This window comes from Diabrotica undecimpunctata, chromosome 9 (genome assembly GCF_040954645.1).
Source record: "Diabrotica undecimpunctata isolate CICGRU chromosome 9, icDiaUnde3, whole genome shotgun sequence".
Taxonomy (NCBI): Eukaryota; Metazoa; Arthropoda; class Insecta; order Coleoptera; family Chrysomelidae; genus Diabrotica; species Diabrotica undecimpunctata.
In genome coordinates, this window is record NC_092811.1 from 86,898,115 (window position 1) to 86,918,205 (window position 20,091).

Genomic DNA, 20,091 nt, shown 5'->3' on the forward strand with positions numbered 1-20,091 from the left:
AAATCCATAAAAATCCATGCAAGTACGGCCCAACCTATTGAGTACCAAGTCTTCGAACTGGGCGTAGCCCAGCCCAGAGCCGAGACTTGACGCCCAAGTAATCAATTTTAGATTCCCGAATAAGTCACATGAAGATAACAGGAATAAAGAGACTAAGGCTAGCATGAATTTGAATCGGATAAAGTACCATATTGGAGTTCTATTACTCAAAACTCCCATAAGAAGAGCATTTGGCTGATAGTTGTGCCTCTATCGAGCATCAGACTGCTACAAAGGGGAAAGGGATGGTCTGGAGCATTAGAGCGCGGCGAAGTGACTCCTATTTTTAACTCGAGTCAATACACCTCGCTCCATTGAATTGTTACACTCGAACGTGTAGCATTTTGATTTCCTTTTATATGTTAAAACACCGAAAATTATTCTCAATCTTTTTGAGTCGTTGAGATTGATAATATCAACAATTCTGGTCTGGATATAATAACACTAATTGCCGTCTTTTGATGTTGATTCCGCTTAATATTGCGCGTCAAATAAATATCCACTTAGGTTGGTGAGAAATTATTACAGGAAACATAAAACATAATGATGGTATTAGAATTTTGTTTCGATACAGGGCAGCGACAAGCCGCTTATACGTATTTCGACCTCTGTAGGTCTCATCAGAGCGGTATATGCCACTGCTATGAATCGAAACAAAATCTATCCCGTCGTAGGCCAATAATTATCGAATTAATTATTTACAGACGTAAAAAGCGCCATCTAATAACAACAAGAGAAATCATACGATTTCCTACCTGGCGAAACTGAATTAAAATTTTTACCACTGCGTCTTCTACAACTTGTAAAGCAAACAGCTTGATGAATTACTCGGCAAGGGAATCTAAAATATGCATTCCACCTGCCGTTCATCATGGTCAAAATTCGTAGTGAATTCAGTTTCTGGTACTCCAAACAGAGTAAAAAATAAAACATAATGACGGTATTAGATTTTTGCATTTCTTTCTTTGTAATTACCCCTCCCAGTCCCTCCTTTATTCACTTACTTATGACCAAGCGCTCCAAACAAAACCAGTGTGGCGGTTCGCAAACGTTTCGGTTTGTTTGATTACCCTATCTCCAGCCCATTAATTGTTCAGTCCCAAGTTTCAACCCCCTATAAGTGATACCCAATGTGGTAGGCAAATTATATCGTTACAAACGTAATTCTTAGGGGTCAACATGTCTCAAAGGCTGGATTTAAATAAATAGCTTGCTTGCTTGCACGCTTTCAATGTTGTGATCTTTTATGGTTACATTTTGTGGATGCCTCTCAATAGTGTTGTTTGATTTACTGAAATTTATGTATTTCGTTTTTATTTTATTTGTTTTTAGACTTCTATTTTATGCCGCTGTTTCTATTAAATTAAATGCTAATTGAGTTAATTAAATTGTTTGATTGTTGATATTAATATTGATAATTATCTTGTTTCTAAGAATTTCTACTCTACAATAAAATAAAGTATATGAACATTAGAAAAAAAAGTGCTAGTATTTATTATAGTAGACCCCGTGTGATTATTATTAAAAAAAGGCAGGTAATTTTTACGTACTGATATAGGTACGTTTGTTCAATTGAAACTGAAACCCATCTTTGGTCAGGTTAGCCTTGAAATCAATTGTAATCATTTAACTGACGTTCTGCATTATAGTTATGTTTGTGTTGTATCAACACTTATCAATTCCTCTTGTTTATATTCTGCTTCTTCTGGTTACTATCCGTTTCGGATGTTGGAAATCATATTGGCAATCATGACCTTGCTCGCTGCGGCTCGAAACAGCTCCGTTGAGGTTTTCTTAAACCATGTTCTTAAATTCCGCAGCCATGATATTCTCCTTCTACCGGGTCCTCGCTTACTTTTGACTTTACCTTGCAATATAGACTGCAGCAGGGAGTAACGGTGCTGATTTCTTATAACGTGTCCCAGATATTGCAATTTTATGCGTTTGATCGTAAACACAATCTCTGGTTCCTTCTTCATTTTTTCTAGAACTTCCTTGTTCGTGATCCTTGCTGTCCATGATATTCTCAGCATTCTTCTATAAAGCCACATCTCAAATGCTTCAAGTTTTTTAATAGTGGTGTCTGTAAGCGTCCATGCCTCCGCCCCGTACAACAACACAGAGAAAACATAGCATCTCAAATGTCTCATTTTTGTATCTAGGGATATGTTGTGACTTTTGAAGATGGCGCTCATTTTGTTAAAGACCGTTCTTGCCTTTCCTATGCGGCACTTTATTTCCTGTACATTGCTTCACTGTTCGTTTATAATAGTTCCCAGGTAGCTATACTGTTTTACTCGCTCTATCTGCGTCCCATTAATGGAAAGATGAGCCCCATTTATATTCTCCTTGCTGATAATCATTTGTTTCGTTTTGTGGGTATTAATGTTTAGTCCGTACTATTGACTGTACTCGTTTATTCTGTCCATTAGCCTCTGAAGTCCCTCTAAACTATCTGCTATCACCATGGCATATCTAACATTGTTTACTCTTTCACCATTTAGAAGGATGCCTTCGTCTATTCCGTAAAGAGCCTCGTTAAAAATTTTCTCTGAGTACATATTATTAAATATCAACGGCGATAGGATACATCCAGGATACATCCCTGTCTAACTCCGCGTAGTATTTTTATGTGATCTGTTTCTTCTCCGTTAATTTTCATGTATGCGGTCTGATTCCAGTATAGTTCTAAAATTATTCTGAGGTCTTTGTCATCTAGGTCTGCTTCTTTTAAAATGTTTATCATCTTTTGATGTTGAACTCTGTCAAATGCCTTTTCATAGTCGATCAAGCACACGTATACGTCGCAGTTAACGTCCCTGCATCTTTGAATCAGTACCTGTACTCCGAAAAGTGCCTCTCTGGTACCCACTGCGTTAATAAAGCCGAACTGTCTGTCCGATATTTGTTCCTCGCACTTCTTATAAATTCTTCCATGGATGACTCTAAGAAACAGTTTCAACATGTGGCTCATAAGGCTGATTGTTCGATATTCTTGTTTATATAATTAGACTGATATTTTAAGTATTGTGATTAAAAACGGCGTGTGTTGTTGCCAAAATCCATCCAATTATAATCAGCGTGCGGTTTTTTAATTTTTGTGTGCATTTAGAATCATTGCAAATACTTAGGTACTCGAATGTAAGCAGTATATAGAAAACATGTGTTTCCATACACCGTATTTTTTAAGTATGTATTTTTCATTTTTTACCCTTTACCATGACAAGTAGTGCACAATACTCTATTTGTACATCTTCTTCTTCTTTGAGTACCGTGCCCAAGTTTTAGGCGTGTGTAGCTCCCACGACGATTTGCCGATATCGTTCTCGATCTTGCGCGGCATGTAATAATTCATCTGCTGATAAGCCAGTCCATTGACGAAGGCTTCGGAGCCATGAGTATTTCTTTCTACCAATTCCTCTTTTCCGTCGATCTTTCCGTTGAATATCAACTGAATTATCCTGTATCTGCTTCCTCTCATTATATGCCACAGATATTCGAGTTTTCTCTTTTTTATCATCTATATTAAGTCACCGTCACCTTGACCTACTCTGTTCAAGACTTCTCTGTTTGAAATGTGTCGAACCCATAATATTCTGAGCATTCTACGATATAACCACATCTCGAAGGCTTCTAATTTGTTCATCATGTTAACCTTCATAATCCAGGTTTCACATCCATACAGTAATACAGGATACACATAAAATTTTAGGAACTTAATTCTCAGCTGTAAGTTCAGCTGAGAATTGCTCAGACTAGAACTAAGTTTCATAAATGCTCCTCTTGCAATTTCTATACGAGTTTTAATTTCTTCATCCGGATTTAGTGTCTCGTTTATCCAACATCCTAGGTATTTAAAATGGTTAACTTTTGTTATCGGTTCGTTATTGACAATTAGTTGTATAGCGCCGAGGTCTTGTTTAATAACCACAAGTAACTTTGTCTTTGTTGTATTTATGCTTAGTGCGTTATTAGAGCATTCTTTAGTGACTCGATCTATTAGGAATTGAAGATCTTCGATACTTTCAGCGATGATCGCGGTGTCATCTGCATATCTGATGTTGTTAATAGTTTCTCCCCCAATTCGAACTCCACATTGCCCTTTCACGGCTTCGTTAAAAATTATTTCTGAGTAAACGTTAAACAAAGTTGCGAACAACACAAAACCCTGTCTAACACCTCTTTGAATACAAATTGTGTCTGTTTCTTTGCAGTCTGCCAAAATAGAAGCTTCTTGACTCCAATATAGATGTTGTAAAAGTCTCAGATCTTTATCATCTATTCCAATCATTTTTAGATATTCGAACAGCCTACCATGTTGAACCCTATCAAACGCCTTCTCAAAATCTATAAAACAGACGTAAATTCGTTTCTGTACTTCTCATGATCGCTGTAGTAGTGTTAGCATTGAGAACAAAGCTTCCCTTGTTCCCAATCCTTCTCTGAAACCGAACTGTTTATTTCCCAATGTGTCTTCACATTTCTGCTTGATTTTCTTAAGAATTATCCTAAGAAGTAGCTTGGGAGAGTGACTCATGAGACTAATTAGTCTAAAGTCTTTACATGTACATGGATGAAACTAATTCAAGTTAGCTGTGAATTTTTCACGGCCCTTGATAAATAATGAGAAACGTCAACTTGTGTACTGTGTGTCTAGAAGTCATTTTAAAAAGTTTAATTATAAAGGTCGTGGCATATTATCGTGCACGTTGCGTTTCCAGCACATAGCGTTTCCGAAAAATATAATTTAAATAGTTTTAAATATGAACAACGCACACTGTCCGGAACATAGCGTTTCAGACACTTAACTTTTCCGTTCAGTATATTCGAAAACAATATTTTACTGATGCCGACGGCTGCGTAACGAGTCGTAACCGGTTTGTAAGGATAATGTTCATTAGATACTTGTCGTTTTCCCCTTGTTGTTTATTTAGGTCTTTGTTTGATTTTGATACAGAGTATTTAAAAAATAATCATTTTCGAGGCTATTTTATCATTTATGCATGTGTTTTTATTGCTTTGTGACAATTAATCACGGAAGTGATAAACAATTAGGAATTTAATAATAATTAATAGGTTTAACAATTATTTTAGAATGAATAGGATTCAGTTTAAATATGTTTTAAATTTAATTTTACCTTCAATTAAAAAACAAAATACTACATTTAACGAAGCCATACATATCAAACCAAAAAGTATTTTTAAAAAGAAGAGGTATCACTTAAGTACAAAAGTCCTAATTGTTTATCATTTTCGTGATTAATTGCCACAAAGCAATAAAAACACATGCATAAATGACAAAATAGCCTCGAAAATTATTTTTTTAAAGACTCTGTATCAAAATCAAACAATTTCCTAAATAAACAACAAGGGGAGAACGACGGACATCTAATGCACATTATCCTTACCAACCGGTTACGACCTATGTTCCGGACAGTGTGCGTTGTTCATATTTAAAACCATTTAAATTATATTTTTCGGAAACTAAACGCTATGTGCTGGAAACGCAACGTGCACGATAATATGCCACGACCTTAATAGAAAATAGTGAAAATACATTGACATATTACCTTCCAATACTACGCTGCTTTCAAAAATATATAAACCTACTTTACGGGCATAATTACAGAAGCTAAACAGAATTTTTAAAGCAATCTTTATATAATAGTTGTAAAAAAACTCTCTCATTCACAACTAGAACAGGGTGAAGAAGAGAAAAATTAAAACCCGTTGAAATTTAGCAAAGCATTAGAATATTGGGGACCTGGTACACGTGAAAAAAAATTTTTCATTTTTTTTCTGTTTTATTTTTTCTATTCGCTTTTGACCTAATACTCTGGACGAAAATCTACTAATATTATGAGAATAAATGACTAAAAAATAGCAACAACTACTAGAAAAATGTATAAGTAAATAAAACAAAAATGTACGAAAAAAAAGGAAGAATATGAGGCTGGAGGGTTCTAAATCCGACAGTGTTAGTTTTTGAGTTCTAAAAAGCTGGATTTTTTTAAGTTTAAGAACATGATGTATATAAAAAACTGTTAAAGATTAAGACTTTTCAACAGATGGATTTTTTTTCAACATCATGCATATACCTAAACAACATTCTGAACCCAAATTAGACTGAATATGTTGATTTAAAGTATCAAATTTAAATGTTCGTAAAAAAATTAATTAATAAAGTTTGACAGTTTACGGTAATTTAGATTGTGTATTATATCACTCAAAAAATGACTACAAAGTTTGGTAGCTCCAGAGGAAGCCGTTTATAAATTATGTATTTCTAAGTAAAGGACAAAGTAACATGTAGCCTTAGGGGGCAGGTCAGAGATAACTGGTCCCTTTAAAAGCTCTGTTAAAGACAAAAAATAAGCCTGGGTCAAAATCCAAACCTATTAAATACTAATTCTGATGATAGTATTGAGAATGTTAAACTTAAATTGTAAGTTTAAATTAAGAAAGAAAGATCAAGGTTTAAAACACTTCTAAAACATCCTACGGAAAATCTTGGGAGGCATAAAGGTAGGTGAAAGAGAATAAAGAATAAAAGGCGAAAAAACAGAAAAGGAAATAAGATGGCGATTAAGTATGGGATGTGATATGAAAGAAATTAAAATAGCAGACTGAAGATAACAGGTAAAGAACCAAAAAAGACGAAATAATCAGATAACATACATGATAATAACATACAAGACAGGGGCTTTCATAGTTTGTAGTCCTGCTAGATATAAGAATGATAGGTCCTTGCCGTATAAATAAACGTTATGAAATAGAAGTAACCTACTTTGCAGATTTATAGTCAGCACTTTTGGTTTAAATTCCAAACATATTTTTCTTCTGTTTCTTCTTTTTATGTAGACATAACTCGTCATGTGACTTGTGGTCTTCTTACTGATCGCCTTCTTATTATCAATGGAATCATAAAATGTTAAAAACCTTATTCAAAGTAAAAGATATACAATACAAAACAGGAGATGAAGAGAATGCATATTCAAATCTGGAGAAATACTAGTGGAAAATCACTTGGTATACTATTCTGGAAAAATTGATAGATCACATGAATATGGCGTCGGAGTAATTGTATCACATAAGATTGCGAAATGCGTTTCTAACTTTACACCAGTATTAAAGAGTAATGTTACTACAAGAACAAGTCAACCTCATCAATATACACATCATCCAAATCTATGCCCCTACTGCAGACAAAGTGGAAGAAGAAACAATTAAGTTTTATTAAGAAATCAACTGGATCGTACAGAAAATTTCACGACAGGAAGTTGTTATTATTATGGAAGATTTTAATGATAAGCTTGGAGCTGGAGCTGAAGACACAGTACATCGGGGCCCATGGGCTTAGGCTCAAAAAAATTTGCAGAAGACTCAGAACTAGTTGTCACCAACATATTCTTTCAATTACCCTCTCGAAAGCTGTACACGTAAAAATTCCCTCAAGACAGACCCGAGAAAATCATTAAAAATAAAATCGAAACAACTTTACATCTATCAAGGCTTATCCTGAAGCACACTTGGGGACGAACCACGTTCCACTGATCGGAGTAATTCAAGACAAATTCAAGAGTGCTAAAAAAAAATTACAACCATATAAATGCTAAAAAACTTTATTAGGAAAATAATGATCCAAGCCATGTTATACGAGCAAGTCACTGCAATTAGGAACAAATGGAACAAAGAATAAAAGATTAAAGAGATTACAAAAATAGTTGAAAAAAAAATTTTAATGAAAAGGATAAACGTTTAAGGACAGATAAATTACTAATCAAGAAAAAATCGTGGATGACAAATAAGATCCTGAAACTAACGGACAAAAGAACAAAATCCAAAAATTACCCAGACAGATATAAAACGATAAATATAACAATAGGAAGGAAATCACAGAAACGAAAATAATGTGATGTCTAGATATTTAAACCTCATCACTCGTTCTATTCTCTGACCATCCAGCTCCAATTTACATCTCAGTAAATTTGCTGTTGTAACCATGCATTTTGTCTTTTTTGGGGAAATTAACAGGTTAAATTTTTTGGCGGTTATATTAAATTGGCGTAGCATAGGTTGTAAATTATCTTCACTTTGAGAGAGTAGTATTGCATCGTCTGCATAGCAGATTATTTTAAGTTGTTCTTCTCCCATTTAGTATCCTTTTTTAGTTCTTACTTTTTTTATTATTTCATCTATAATCAGGTTGAACAATAGAGGACTCAGGGAATCTTCTTGTCTTATCCCATTGCTAGCTTAAATAGGATCGGTTAGTTCTTCTTCTACTTTTACTTTTATTGTGATGTTTTGGTAGATATTTTCGATGGTTTTGATTATTCCTAGAGGTATATCTCTTGCGTACAGTAAATGGATAACGTCTTTTAATTTGACCCAGTCAAATTTCTCCTTAAGGTCCCCGAAACATAAATATGCCGGTTTGTTGTATTCTAATGATTTCTCTTGCACTTGCCTCATTATAAATATAGCGTTGGTGCGTGATCTTCCCGACCTAAAATCTTGTTGTTTTTCTGCTAGTGTTATAATTTCATTATGTTTATTTGTTATCACTTTGGTTGGTTATTTTAGTGTTGTGTTTAATAAATTAATTCCTCTGTAATTTTCCAGATCCGATTTGTCACCCATCTTGAAGAGAGGTATTAGGATGCTTGATCTCCATTCTTGAGGAATTCTGTTTTGTTCTATTCTTTTTGGATTAGTTTTAATAGTTGTTTGGTCAGATCTGGTCCTCAGATGAAAGCCAGTGAAAACTATGAAGGTATTCATATTTCGACGAGCTACCCCAGTTTAAAAAAAAGGGGCTTCTAGCTGCAATGGAAGCCGAGATAATGTAAATTTTTCCCAAGTGTTTCAATTTGAAGTTCCGATCTAGAAAAAAAAAACGGAGCCGAAACAGTTATCCCCTCCACTTTCTTATGTCGATCTTTCGAAAGTACCTTCGTTTCGAAGGGCTATAAGTTTCAAAAAATTGGATGAATTTTATAGCTATAAGTTTCAATATAAAGTTTAGATTTTCATTTAAAATTGCAAATTTTACTTCTTAATGTTTATAAACAATGGAGATATTATTTTTTTAAAAATAGTCCCTAACTTCGTTCCTGTTGGTCAAAGAAGGTTTTTTTTTTAAATATGAGTTTTTTTACCAGCTATACAATGGTTGTAAATACAAGTCTATAGCTTGAGAAATATAGAAGTTATTATAATTATTTATAACTAAAAACATACCCTTTTTCAAACGTTTATTTTGTAAATAATTTCGATGAAAACGCAATATGCATTTAACTTCTGGCATAGTTTAGGTTTTAAAGAATCCTATGAAATTAGCTAAATGTATCTGGCATCATTAATAGAGCAAGTCCAATCGTTTAAATATTTAGCCTAAGGGATAAATAAATGAAATAACTTTTAAACTATTTGACCGATCGGGAACAAATTTCGCACAAATTTAAAAGACGGTAATTCCTCGATGTTCAAATGTATTAATAACATTTTATTTTGTTAATAAAAAAATTAATAAAAGTTATAAATTAGTTCAAAAAACTGCTTTTTGCAAATATCTCTGTAAATTATTTATCAATTTTAATTTAAAAAACGGAAAAATAAAGATATTCTTGATATAAAAAATTGATTATGTAAAATATAAGTAAAAAAACTTATAGACAAAAAATCAAATTGTGACCATAAATTATTGTTTAAAAAAAACGCAAGGTAAAAATACGAGTACTTTTTCATCTATTCGTCATCTAGTAACCCCCTCCTATGTTTTAAAAGCTTCAGATATCTGCGAAAAATTTTGCCGTGAAATCGATGATTTTTGCATAACCAGACTGGGCTAATATGACTTGCTTTTGCCAATTACTGGTATTCAACTGGCCAATAATTGAAGGTAAGTGATCAATCTCCGAATATTTTACAAATAACAATATACTTAAAATTACAAATAAAAATTGATTTAAATGGCAAAAATATTTTTTGAAATCCTTTAGGAATTTCTAGAAGAGACCAAAAATAATATTAAGCTATCTATAAGTGAAATTTTTGTTTAAATAAATTAAATATACTGTAATCACCTTCTTAACTGGCCAATCACGGTATAATTTACCCTAATACAAAACTATGGGAAAGAACAAAGCAAACATATCAACTACAGTCAAGGAAACAATGCAAATGGATTGTCCATAATTGAGGAAAGATGAAAGCAACATGACCAGACAAGTACTTAAATACCAACCAGAGGATAAAAGAAAGAGAGGGAGACTAGACAAAAGCTGTAAAATAACTACAACGAGAGAACACAAAATAATTGAATGAAATTAAAAACAGATCAAGAAATAGAAACGAATCGTCCACAAGCAAGGATGGAACTATTAGGCGAGCGGTTTACCCCTATAAGCAGAGCATCAACCGACTAAAATTCTTTTTGCATTTCTAATGCACCAAACCTTTTTTATTCGATTCTATATATTTTTCCAAGATGAAATGTATTTTTTTTTAATTTTTAGAAGTGGGCCGGCAATTGTTATTTAACAAATAACTTATACAAAAATGCAATTTCACCGAATTGTTTCGAAATCAATTTTTTAGGTGTATCTCATCAAAATAAACACTTTTCTCTCCTGATAATTTTTCGAAAAATGCCTCCTTTTTGAGTTATTTGCATTTGTTTGTTGGAAATATTGCCGTAATTAGTGATTTTTGGGATTTTTTTCTAAAAAACTACTAAAATGGATTGCAATTTTACAAAAAGCTTTATAATCTTTAAACCGTCGAGTACAAGTTAGAATATTTTGACAAGGATAAATGGTTTCTATCTCGCTAAAAACGTGGACCCAAATATTTGGAATATGCATTTCGGGAGTATCCGGCTAAGCGTGTACAGCGGTTGAGGTGCTGTAGGCGCTAAAAAAAAATGCATCTAATGAAAAATTACCACCTTCGAAACCAGCATTATTACAACATTACTTAAGAGCAAAGTGGCAAATAAATGAATGGATTCAAGCAAAAAACAATATTATTTCATTTCTTGATCCATTAACCCATGGTTGGACAATGGAAAATAATTGTTTCGATTTTAATTATTTTGAAGGCGAGACTAGTTTAGATATGTTACAAAAGTATTTCTGCTCATGTACCGGAAAATGTTCTACGAAAAATTGTAATTGTATTTCCTATAATTTAGAATGCTGCGCAGTATGTGCATGTACACCATAGAATTGTAAAAATGTTAAAGACGACTTTATTGAAGACAATGAAATCAGCTTATTACATGGAAATCCTGTTGCTGTTGACGAAAATTTTCAAATTATTGACAATGAAAACGATGTATAATTAATATTAAATTTTAATTTTATTTTATTTTTCAATGAAAATTAATTATATATTGCTTAATGTATTTCACTTTAATAAAACATTCAATAATATAGTCATAAATAAAATTATAGCATTGTAAAAAATTAATTTTAATTGTTTTAATTATAATATGTCTATATAAAAATAATTAGAAATATCTTTTTTTAATAAATTGTACGTAATATTTGTATTGAATTAATTTTTTAAATTTAAACAAATATTTCTACGTGCCGCACGCCTGTATCGCCGCAACCGCTGTACACACTTAGCGGTAGACTGCTCGAAGGGCATATTCGAAATATTTGGGTCCACGTTTTTAGCAAGAGAGAAAAAAATTATCCTTGTCAAAATATTCTAACTTGTACTCGACGGTTTAAAGATTATAAAGCTATTTGTAGAATTGCAATTCATTTAGTATTTTTTTAGAAAAAAAATCCCAAAAATCACTAATTAAGGCATTTTTTCAACAAAAAAATGCAAATAACTCGAAAAGAAAGCATTTTTCGAAAAATTATCAAGAGAGAAAAAGTGTTAATTTTAATGAGATACATCTAAAAAATTGATTCCGAAGCAATTCGGTGAAATTGCTTTTTTGTATTAGTTATTTGTTAATAACTAATATTGCCGGCCCACTTGTAAAAATTAAAAAAAAAAATACATTTCATCTTGGAAAAATATATAGAATAGAATAAAAAACGTTTGGTACATTAGAAATGCAAAAAGAATTTTAGTCGGTATATTCTGTTTCTAAGCGTCTTTTGAGGGGTAAACCTCTCGCCTATATAGAGAGAGAGAAACAAAGAGATCTATCTATATTTTAAAACTACCCCATAAATTCGGGAAAAAATAATAGTGTATAATTATCTAAATATTTAATGTTATGGAATTAAAAATAAAATTATAAAACAAAGTTTCCAATTGAGGCTTCAGTTTTTATATTTATTTATTTAAAAAAATTTTAAAAAGAGTCTTACATTTTAAACTTGAAACGATAAATAAATGATTAAAGATCACAATTTTTATTTCCGATGAGGTATTTAATTAAAGCTAAAATGTCACAAGAAAACATTTTTAGAACAAAATCGCGTAATTTTTCGCTTATGCCTCGTGACATGTTTTGTATTGGTCATTTTTATGCATCCCTTAATACAGGTTTGAATATTAGGATAAAAAAGAGATGTTCATACTACAAAATATTCACTTACCTTCTGTTTCGTAGACCATATTCCTAGGAATACGCTTAAAGGAAAATATGGAAGTGATTCCAAACGATGAATAGTTCAGACTTATAAATTGTGCACAAACGATATGAACTGCAACGTAATACCATAATTCCCCATATTTGTATTAATTATTTATAAAAATTGACGTTTGAATACACTGAGCAAACTTGAACTCTCAATACATTGTTAAAATAGATAAGTGAACTGTAATGATATAGTTGATTTTATGTAATTTTGTGTACAATCTAGCAAGTCGTGCTTATTGTATTTTTTAGTTTTCATTATAATTGTTCTCCGAAATATAATTTATAGTTACGTTGTATATGATTATTTACGTTTAAGCTATTTTTTGTATTTTATATTTAAGGATCTATGGATCCAAAGAAAAATTAAGCCTACAAAAAAATGTTACCCGACGAATCAGAATAACTAGAATATTAATAAACAAAAAAAAAGAGAAGAAAATAAGATACAAAAAACAAAACCACATAAGTAAGAAACTTAAATATAATATAAAAAACTTTAACAGAGAGAAATAATTCTATGCTTAGACAAGGAAAGAGAGGGGACGCGGAATCGTATGGAATTGACTGGCACCAGAAAGGTTACCATGTCATATTTTATTTTTTAAGTAGATTGAAAATAATGGATATATACAGGGTGTTTCAAAAAGGTATGTCATATATTAAATCACGCATACCTTAGTTCAAAAATGTACACAAAAAAAGTTACAGCCCTTTGAAGTTACAAAATAATTTTTTTTTGCATTATCTTCTAAACTACTTGACATTTTGTAATAAAAATTGACACGTTACTTTCTTGTTCTTAAAGCATTTTTCATAAAAAAGTAACAACAAAATATAAGCGCACAGAAAAATTTTAAGGGGGGTTTGCAGCCCTAAATCCCCCCAAACTTTTGAGTACGTTCAAATTAAATGAATTTTGTGGCATCATTAGTTTAAAACATTATTTTTAAAAATTTTTTGATTCATAACTTTTTTCAAAAAACAGTTTTTATTGAGTTCCCTCCGGCCCTTTTCATTAATCTTTAAAAAATTACGTGCAACTAAATAAATGGCTTAAATGAATTAACAAGTACAAAAAATGTCTATAACCTCTATAAATATAATATTACAATAAATGTTCAAAATTACCCCCAATTTCTTCAATGCACATTCGGTATCGTTTTAATAAGGAAAACCGAATGTGCTGAAAAATCATATTTTTCTGACGAAATTGATTTGCAACTTCTATTCTAACCCTCAATTGTTGTTCGTCCTCTATTGTTACAGAATACACTTTCTCTTTCATAAACCCCCAAAAGCAAAAGTCCATGGGGTTAAGACCTGGACTTCTGGGAGGCCAAGCAATAGGTGCGTCACGACCCCTTCCAATCCACCGACTAGGATACTGCCTGCAAAGGTATTCCTGGACTTCATTACTGTAATGCGGTGGAGCGCCATCTTGTTGAAACCACATATTTTGCCTTATTGCAATATTCACTTCTTCCAAAAATAGTCTTGTGAATCGTTTGCCAAGACCTGCAAATAATTATCACCATTTAAATTGTTGGGAAGAAATACTGGGCCTATTAGACTGTTATCCACAATTCCTGCCCAAACATTAACTTTGAAAATCCTTTGGTGATGAGTCGTTTTTTTTTGGCGTGAGGATTTTCGTCGGCCCAAATGTACTCGTTATGATGGTTTGTTATTTCATTTCTACTGAAAGTAGCCTTGTCGGTAAACAAAATATTTCTAATAAAATTATCATTTCGAGTCCTTCCCATTAACAACCCATCGCAAAATCCAATCCTTTTAGGATAATCTTCAACCAATAACTCTTGAACCCTTGTTAAGTGATAGGTTTTAAGCAGCTGATCCTTCAAACGCCTCCAAACTCTTACGTGTGGAACATTTAGTTGAGCAGCTATTACCCTTGTACTTGTTCTAGGAACTTCTTTTTGATGTCTAAAATGTCTTTATCAGTTGCATCCATTATTGGACGACCACTATTGCCAGCAGCTTGCTGTTGGAATGTATCCGTTTCCCATAAACGACGATCATTGGTCAGAAATAATCGTCTATCGGGTGTATTTCGATTGGGGTATTTTACTGCATAACGCCTTTCGGCTGCTGCACTATTTCCTTGACACTCACCTACGATATTCCCGATAGTTTATTGAAATCATAATTTAATCTTATCCAACTTACCCAAAGTTAAATGCATATCTGCCATTTCCTGAAATGTGTTGGCCATTGTAATATCAAAATTTTTAATATTAATCTTATTCACACAATAAATGATAGCTTTAAATTATTGACTATTATTAATGGAACTCTTTGAAATTATTGTATCCGTAGAAACTAATTGTAATTTTATGGAGAACTAGGAAAAAACTAGTTTTTCGAAAAAATAATAAGAGGCAAAAAAGTTTTAAAAATAATGTGTTAAACTAATGATGCCACAAAATTCATTTGATTTGAACGTACTCAAAAGTTTGCTGGGATTTAGAGCTGCACACCCCCCTTAAAATTTTTCTGTGCGCTTACATTTTGTTGTTTCTTTTGTATGCAAATGCTTTTAGAACAAGAAAGTAACGTGTCCATTTTTATTACAAAATGTCAAGTAGTTTAGGAGATAATGCAAAACAACAATTTTTATTTTGTAACTTCAAAGGGCTGTAACTTTTTTGTGTACACTTTTGTACTAAGGTAAGTTGGATTCAATCAATTTATTTTTGTCCCAGAAATGCGTGATTTAATTTATGACATACCTTTTTCAAACACCTTGTATATAAATAAATAGATTTTTTTAAATTTATAATTGAACACTAATATTATAATGATCACTTTTTGAACAAGATTTTATGATTACATGTTTTTTAGTAGATCGATAAAGTGTTTCAGTAAATCAGTAAATTGAACTTGAAATTAGTAGATCTACTGAAAAATCAGTAGAGCTGGTAAGCCTGCGAGTTAGTAATGGGCCACGGTTCGTAGATTTACTACGGTTGCCTACTCCGACTGGAGTGGGGAGAGTTAAATGCTTGACTTACATCACCAGAGTACACAAGAATACAAGCCCATTTAATTATCACAGTTTGTTCATGGTAATGATCTTTGAGTTTATTATCTATTTAATTATTTATTGTTTCTTAGATATCTTAGTTTACTTTATATTTTTGTATTTGAAATTTTTGTGTTGTTTCCTGTAAAAACTTATTTTGCATTATCCCAAATAAATACCCCATGTTTTCAAATCATAAAACAAATTGGAGTCTGTTCAGATTTAATATTCAAAATGCAATTAACTTAAATATTCCCCTTAAAACAAATAAAAATATTGATGAACAGGCAGCTTGGAGAGCAACTCCAAATCTAAATCAGAGTAATAACTGTGAACCATATCCACATCATATAAAAATCTTAATCAACGAAAAGAGAAAACTAAGAAAACAGTGGCAAACTTCCAGATCTCCTGAGAACAAAACTGAACTGAATAGGGCTAGTCGTTTGCTTAAAAGAGAACTACACAAATACAAAGATCAAGGCATAAACGAATTTCTTGAAAGTCTCACTGCGACGGATGATATAAATTACTCTATTTGGAAACTCTCTAAGAAACTTAAACATCAGATTAAGCATGATGGTCCCATCAGAAATGAAGATGGCGATTGGGTCAAGGCCGATGAAGATAAAGCACAAGCATTTGCTAATCATCTCAGCCAAGTGTTTCAACCTCACTCCAGAACTATCTCAAAGGAAGAAGAAGAATTTCTTCACAAGAAAATGAAAAAGACAGAAAAGATTTTATTTCACGTTCTTTTTCTTTTCTGTCTTTTTCATTTTCTTCGGATCTACTCTGTATGAGTACGAGAAACAAATTCGTTAGGATTTCTGCTTAGATGAATAGACATGTCGTGGAATGCAAATTTTAGATTCCCCATGTCTCTATTAACATCTTTATCATCGTTTGGCCATGCCTTGCAATTTTTAGAAGGCTCCAGATTAAAGCAGAAATCTGAATTTGTTTCGAAACTATCTTACCGATTTTTCTTCACAAGAACTTAGATGCACCCTACCAGATGTCACCTCCTATAGAAAATATCAAAATTAACGAAATTAAAGAGATAGTTAAACATCTCAATACTAAAAAAGCTCCAGGGTATGATTTAATATCAGGAAAAATCTGCAAAAATTTACCCGATGAAGGATTTCGGCTGGTTATGTACATATTTAACGCTATACTAAAGTTAGGCTATTTTTCGTTTCAATGGAAAATGGCACAAATTATTCTAATACCGAAACCAAATAAAGATCCACACAAACTATCATCTTATCGTCCAATCAGTTTGCTTCCCATTATCTCTAAGATATTTGAGAGGATACTCCTTCAAAGTATGAATTCTATAATCGACAGGCAAAAGTTAATACCTGATTATCAGTGTGGATTCAGGCAACAACATGGAACAATTGAGCAGGTACATAGAGTTGCCAAAGTAGCAAGAGATGCAATTGAAAAGAAGGAATACTTCACTGCAGCCTTTTTGGATGTCTCACAAGCATTTGATAAAGTATGGCATAAGAGGCTGCTATCTAAAATAAAAAATCATTTTCCTCATCATCTGTATGCACTTCTGAGATCCTATCTTACCAACCGATATTTTCAGGTCTGATACAGTGAAGCAGTATCAAACATATCTCCAATTCTATCGGGAGTACCTCAGGGAAGTATATTGGGACCAACTTTATACTTACTCTACACGGCAGATTTTCCCACAAGAGTAAACAGCACAATTTCTACCTATGCAGATGATACTGTGATAATGGCTTCTAGCTCGGTTCCTGTTACAGCCTGTCAAAATTTACAAATTCATTTAAATGAACTAGAGAAATGGTTAAAACTGTGGCGAGTTAAAGTAAATAGCAGCAAATCAGCACATATAACATTTACTTTACGAAAATAGAGTGCACCATCTGTGAACATAAACAATACCATAATACCCAAAAAAAAGTGATGTTAAATACTTGGGAGTACATTTTGACAGCCGACTAAATTGGGGAAAGCACATCCGGACAAAGCGACTGCAACTAGGATTAATATACAGGAAAATGTATTGGTTCATGAGCCAAAAATCCATAATAAGTCTACACAATAAATTATTACTGTATAAATGTATTCTAAAGCCAGTTTGGACCTATGGTATACAGATATGGGGTACAGCATCTAATTCTCACTTACTGAAACTTCAGCGTTTCCAATCTAAAGTTTTGAGACATATTACCAATGCACCGTGGTATGTGTCCAATTATGTTATACATCGAGACCTTCAGATCCAAAATATTAAAGACACCATTGTCTCACTCAGTGGCACTTACAGAAATAGACTACTGAATCATCCAAATACGCTTGCCCAAGACCTACTTAAGCGACCGAGGAGAGGAAGACTAAAACGCCGTGATCCCTTAGACCTTTCTATACCTTTACCTACATAAACGTATACTCTATCATTTTATAGCTACAAATTATACTATATTTACAATTTATAATTGTGTGTGTATTCTAACTATTGCTATATTTTTTTAATATGTTAGTAAATGTCTTTGTAAAGTGTTATTTACATTTCAAATATTTATATATATTAGAAATTTATCTTAAAGGATTTTTGTCACTGGACGGATCTTCCCTGTGTTAATTACGTGATAAACTTATTGATTATTGTTTTTTATTGTAGAAACAGATTACAATAAATAAAGGATGTAAAAAAAAATCTTTTTATACTACTACTTCTAAAAATAATTTGATAAAAACAAGAAGTCTGCTGATTCTGATCAACAAATAGTATTTTCACGTTTCCCAAAAATACAAAATTAGAAAAAATATGGATTATGCGCTGTTGCAGAAAAGATAAAATAAATATAAAAACTACTAGAGTATTTAGTAACCATTTCAAAAAGGATGATTTTGTGGATGACATGTATGCTCGAATAATGGGAACTAGGCCCAAGTTATAATTAAAGAACGGCGGTAAGTGTTGTTGTCTTAATGTAATTCTGTTTATTATCATCATACTATTTTGTAGCAATTCGAAGTAAAAACCTAAACTCTCAAGATGTTTCAAAACAAACAGAATGTAAACCTACAGCAAGAAGATATAAAAGAGTAGCATTGAAAACACAAACAGCTATCATTGAAGACTTTATTAGATGTGCATTCACATAAAAGGAAAAAAAATTATTCTGGTAACCATTGACTTGTCTGATATATCCGGTGCAAGTAAAGAATCGGAGGAAGATATGTTAAAATGAAAATACTAGGAGTTGCTTGAAGCAAACAAAAAAACTAAAAGATAAATAAGAGAAAATGAACAGGATTTGTGTACTACCAGAACGAGGATTGTAGAATTAAATAAAATAATCAAAGAAAAAGACATTGGTAGTAAGCAAAATATTTTGAAACACTTTGGTCACATGTTTAGTAAAAACGAAATTGAAATTATCGTGAAAAAGAAAAAGAGAGCATGTTGGACGACAGAAGAAATTTCAAAGGTTTTCACAATAAGATATTTTAATAAAATATATTACCTATATCTAAGAAATACTCTTAAATATCCATTACCTGCAATATTAACTTCACAAAAATGGGCTGTACAGATTAATCTTAGATTTGGTCTCATACAAGGTGTACTTCAGGTAATGTATATTGCTGGAAAATCTAAAACTGAACTACAAAGAGTAACCGTAATTCTATGTTTGACCAGCAAGCGAGAAAGACATGTTTTAGGCACTCATTTATCGTACTAGTTAAATAGTAATTATTGAAGTAAATTTAAAACTAATTAAGTATAAAACTAAGTGAAAGTGATTTGTATACAGAATATTGGAATCGCGAGTAGATAAAATATAATTTTTTCATCTATTTGGATTTAGATATTTAAGTTAATCACTGCAATTATTTATAAGTATTATCCAATTTCCATAAACTGGTACCACAGCGAAAGCTATAAAACAGCACCAGTTTTAGTCGGATTTTAAATCCATTTAAAAGATGTCCTCTTCCAGTCAGCTACCACAAAATGCATTATACTCAAAAGCAGTTAGTCAAGCACGTAGTATATCAATCTCAAACAGAGATCAAGGTATTCTATCTAACACTCTAGAGAATTGTATAATTAATGACTATCTTGAAGGATTGAGTCAGCATATAAAACCAAAAAATATACTTTTCGCATCCCGTATATCAAACAGTAGAATATGCATATATCTATCATCTAAAAACATAGTAGATAAATTAATAGCAAAAACAAAGAAGATAATAGTAAATAGAAATATACTAGAAGCGAGAAGGTTAATAACTCCATCAGTGCGCGTAATTCTGTCCAATGCATGTATAAGCATACCTTCTAACTTAATAATGGACGAATTAATAAAACTAGGTTTAAATCCTCTCTCAGACATAT

General features: G+C 32.1%; 1 protein-coding gene across 3 annotated transcripts in view; it reads right to left on the reverse strand.

Moving 5' to 3' along the window:
- Positions 1–19,404, reverse strand: part of LOC140450227 (luciferin 4-monooxygenase-like) — a 95,319-nt gene extending 75,915 nt beyond the window's left edge. Inside the window, exons 1-2 of one of the 3 annotated variants that reach the window (XM_072543732.1) lie at positions 19,251–19,396; positions 12,612–12,719 (exon numbers count right to left, since the gene is read on the reverse strand). In XM_072543732.1, the coding sequence (XP_072399833.1) occupies positions 12,612–12,719; positions 19,251–19,308 (166 nt within the window). In that variant the 5' untranslated portion in view covers positions 19,309–19,396. Of the gene's footprint in view, positions 1–12,611; positions 12,720–19,216 lie in introns of all 3 variants that reach the window. The other 2 variants (XM_072543733.1, XM_072543734.1) reach the window with 2 other exon arrangements.
- Positions 19,405–20,091: the final 687 nt, after the last annotated feature.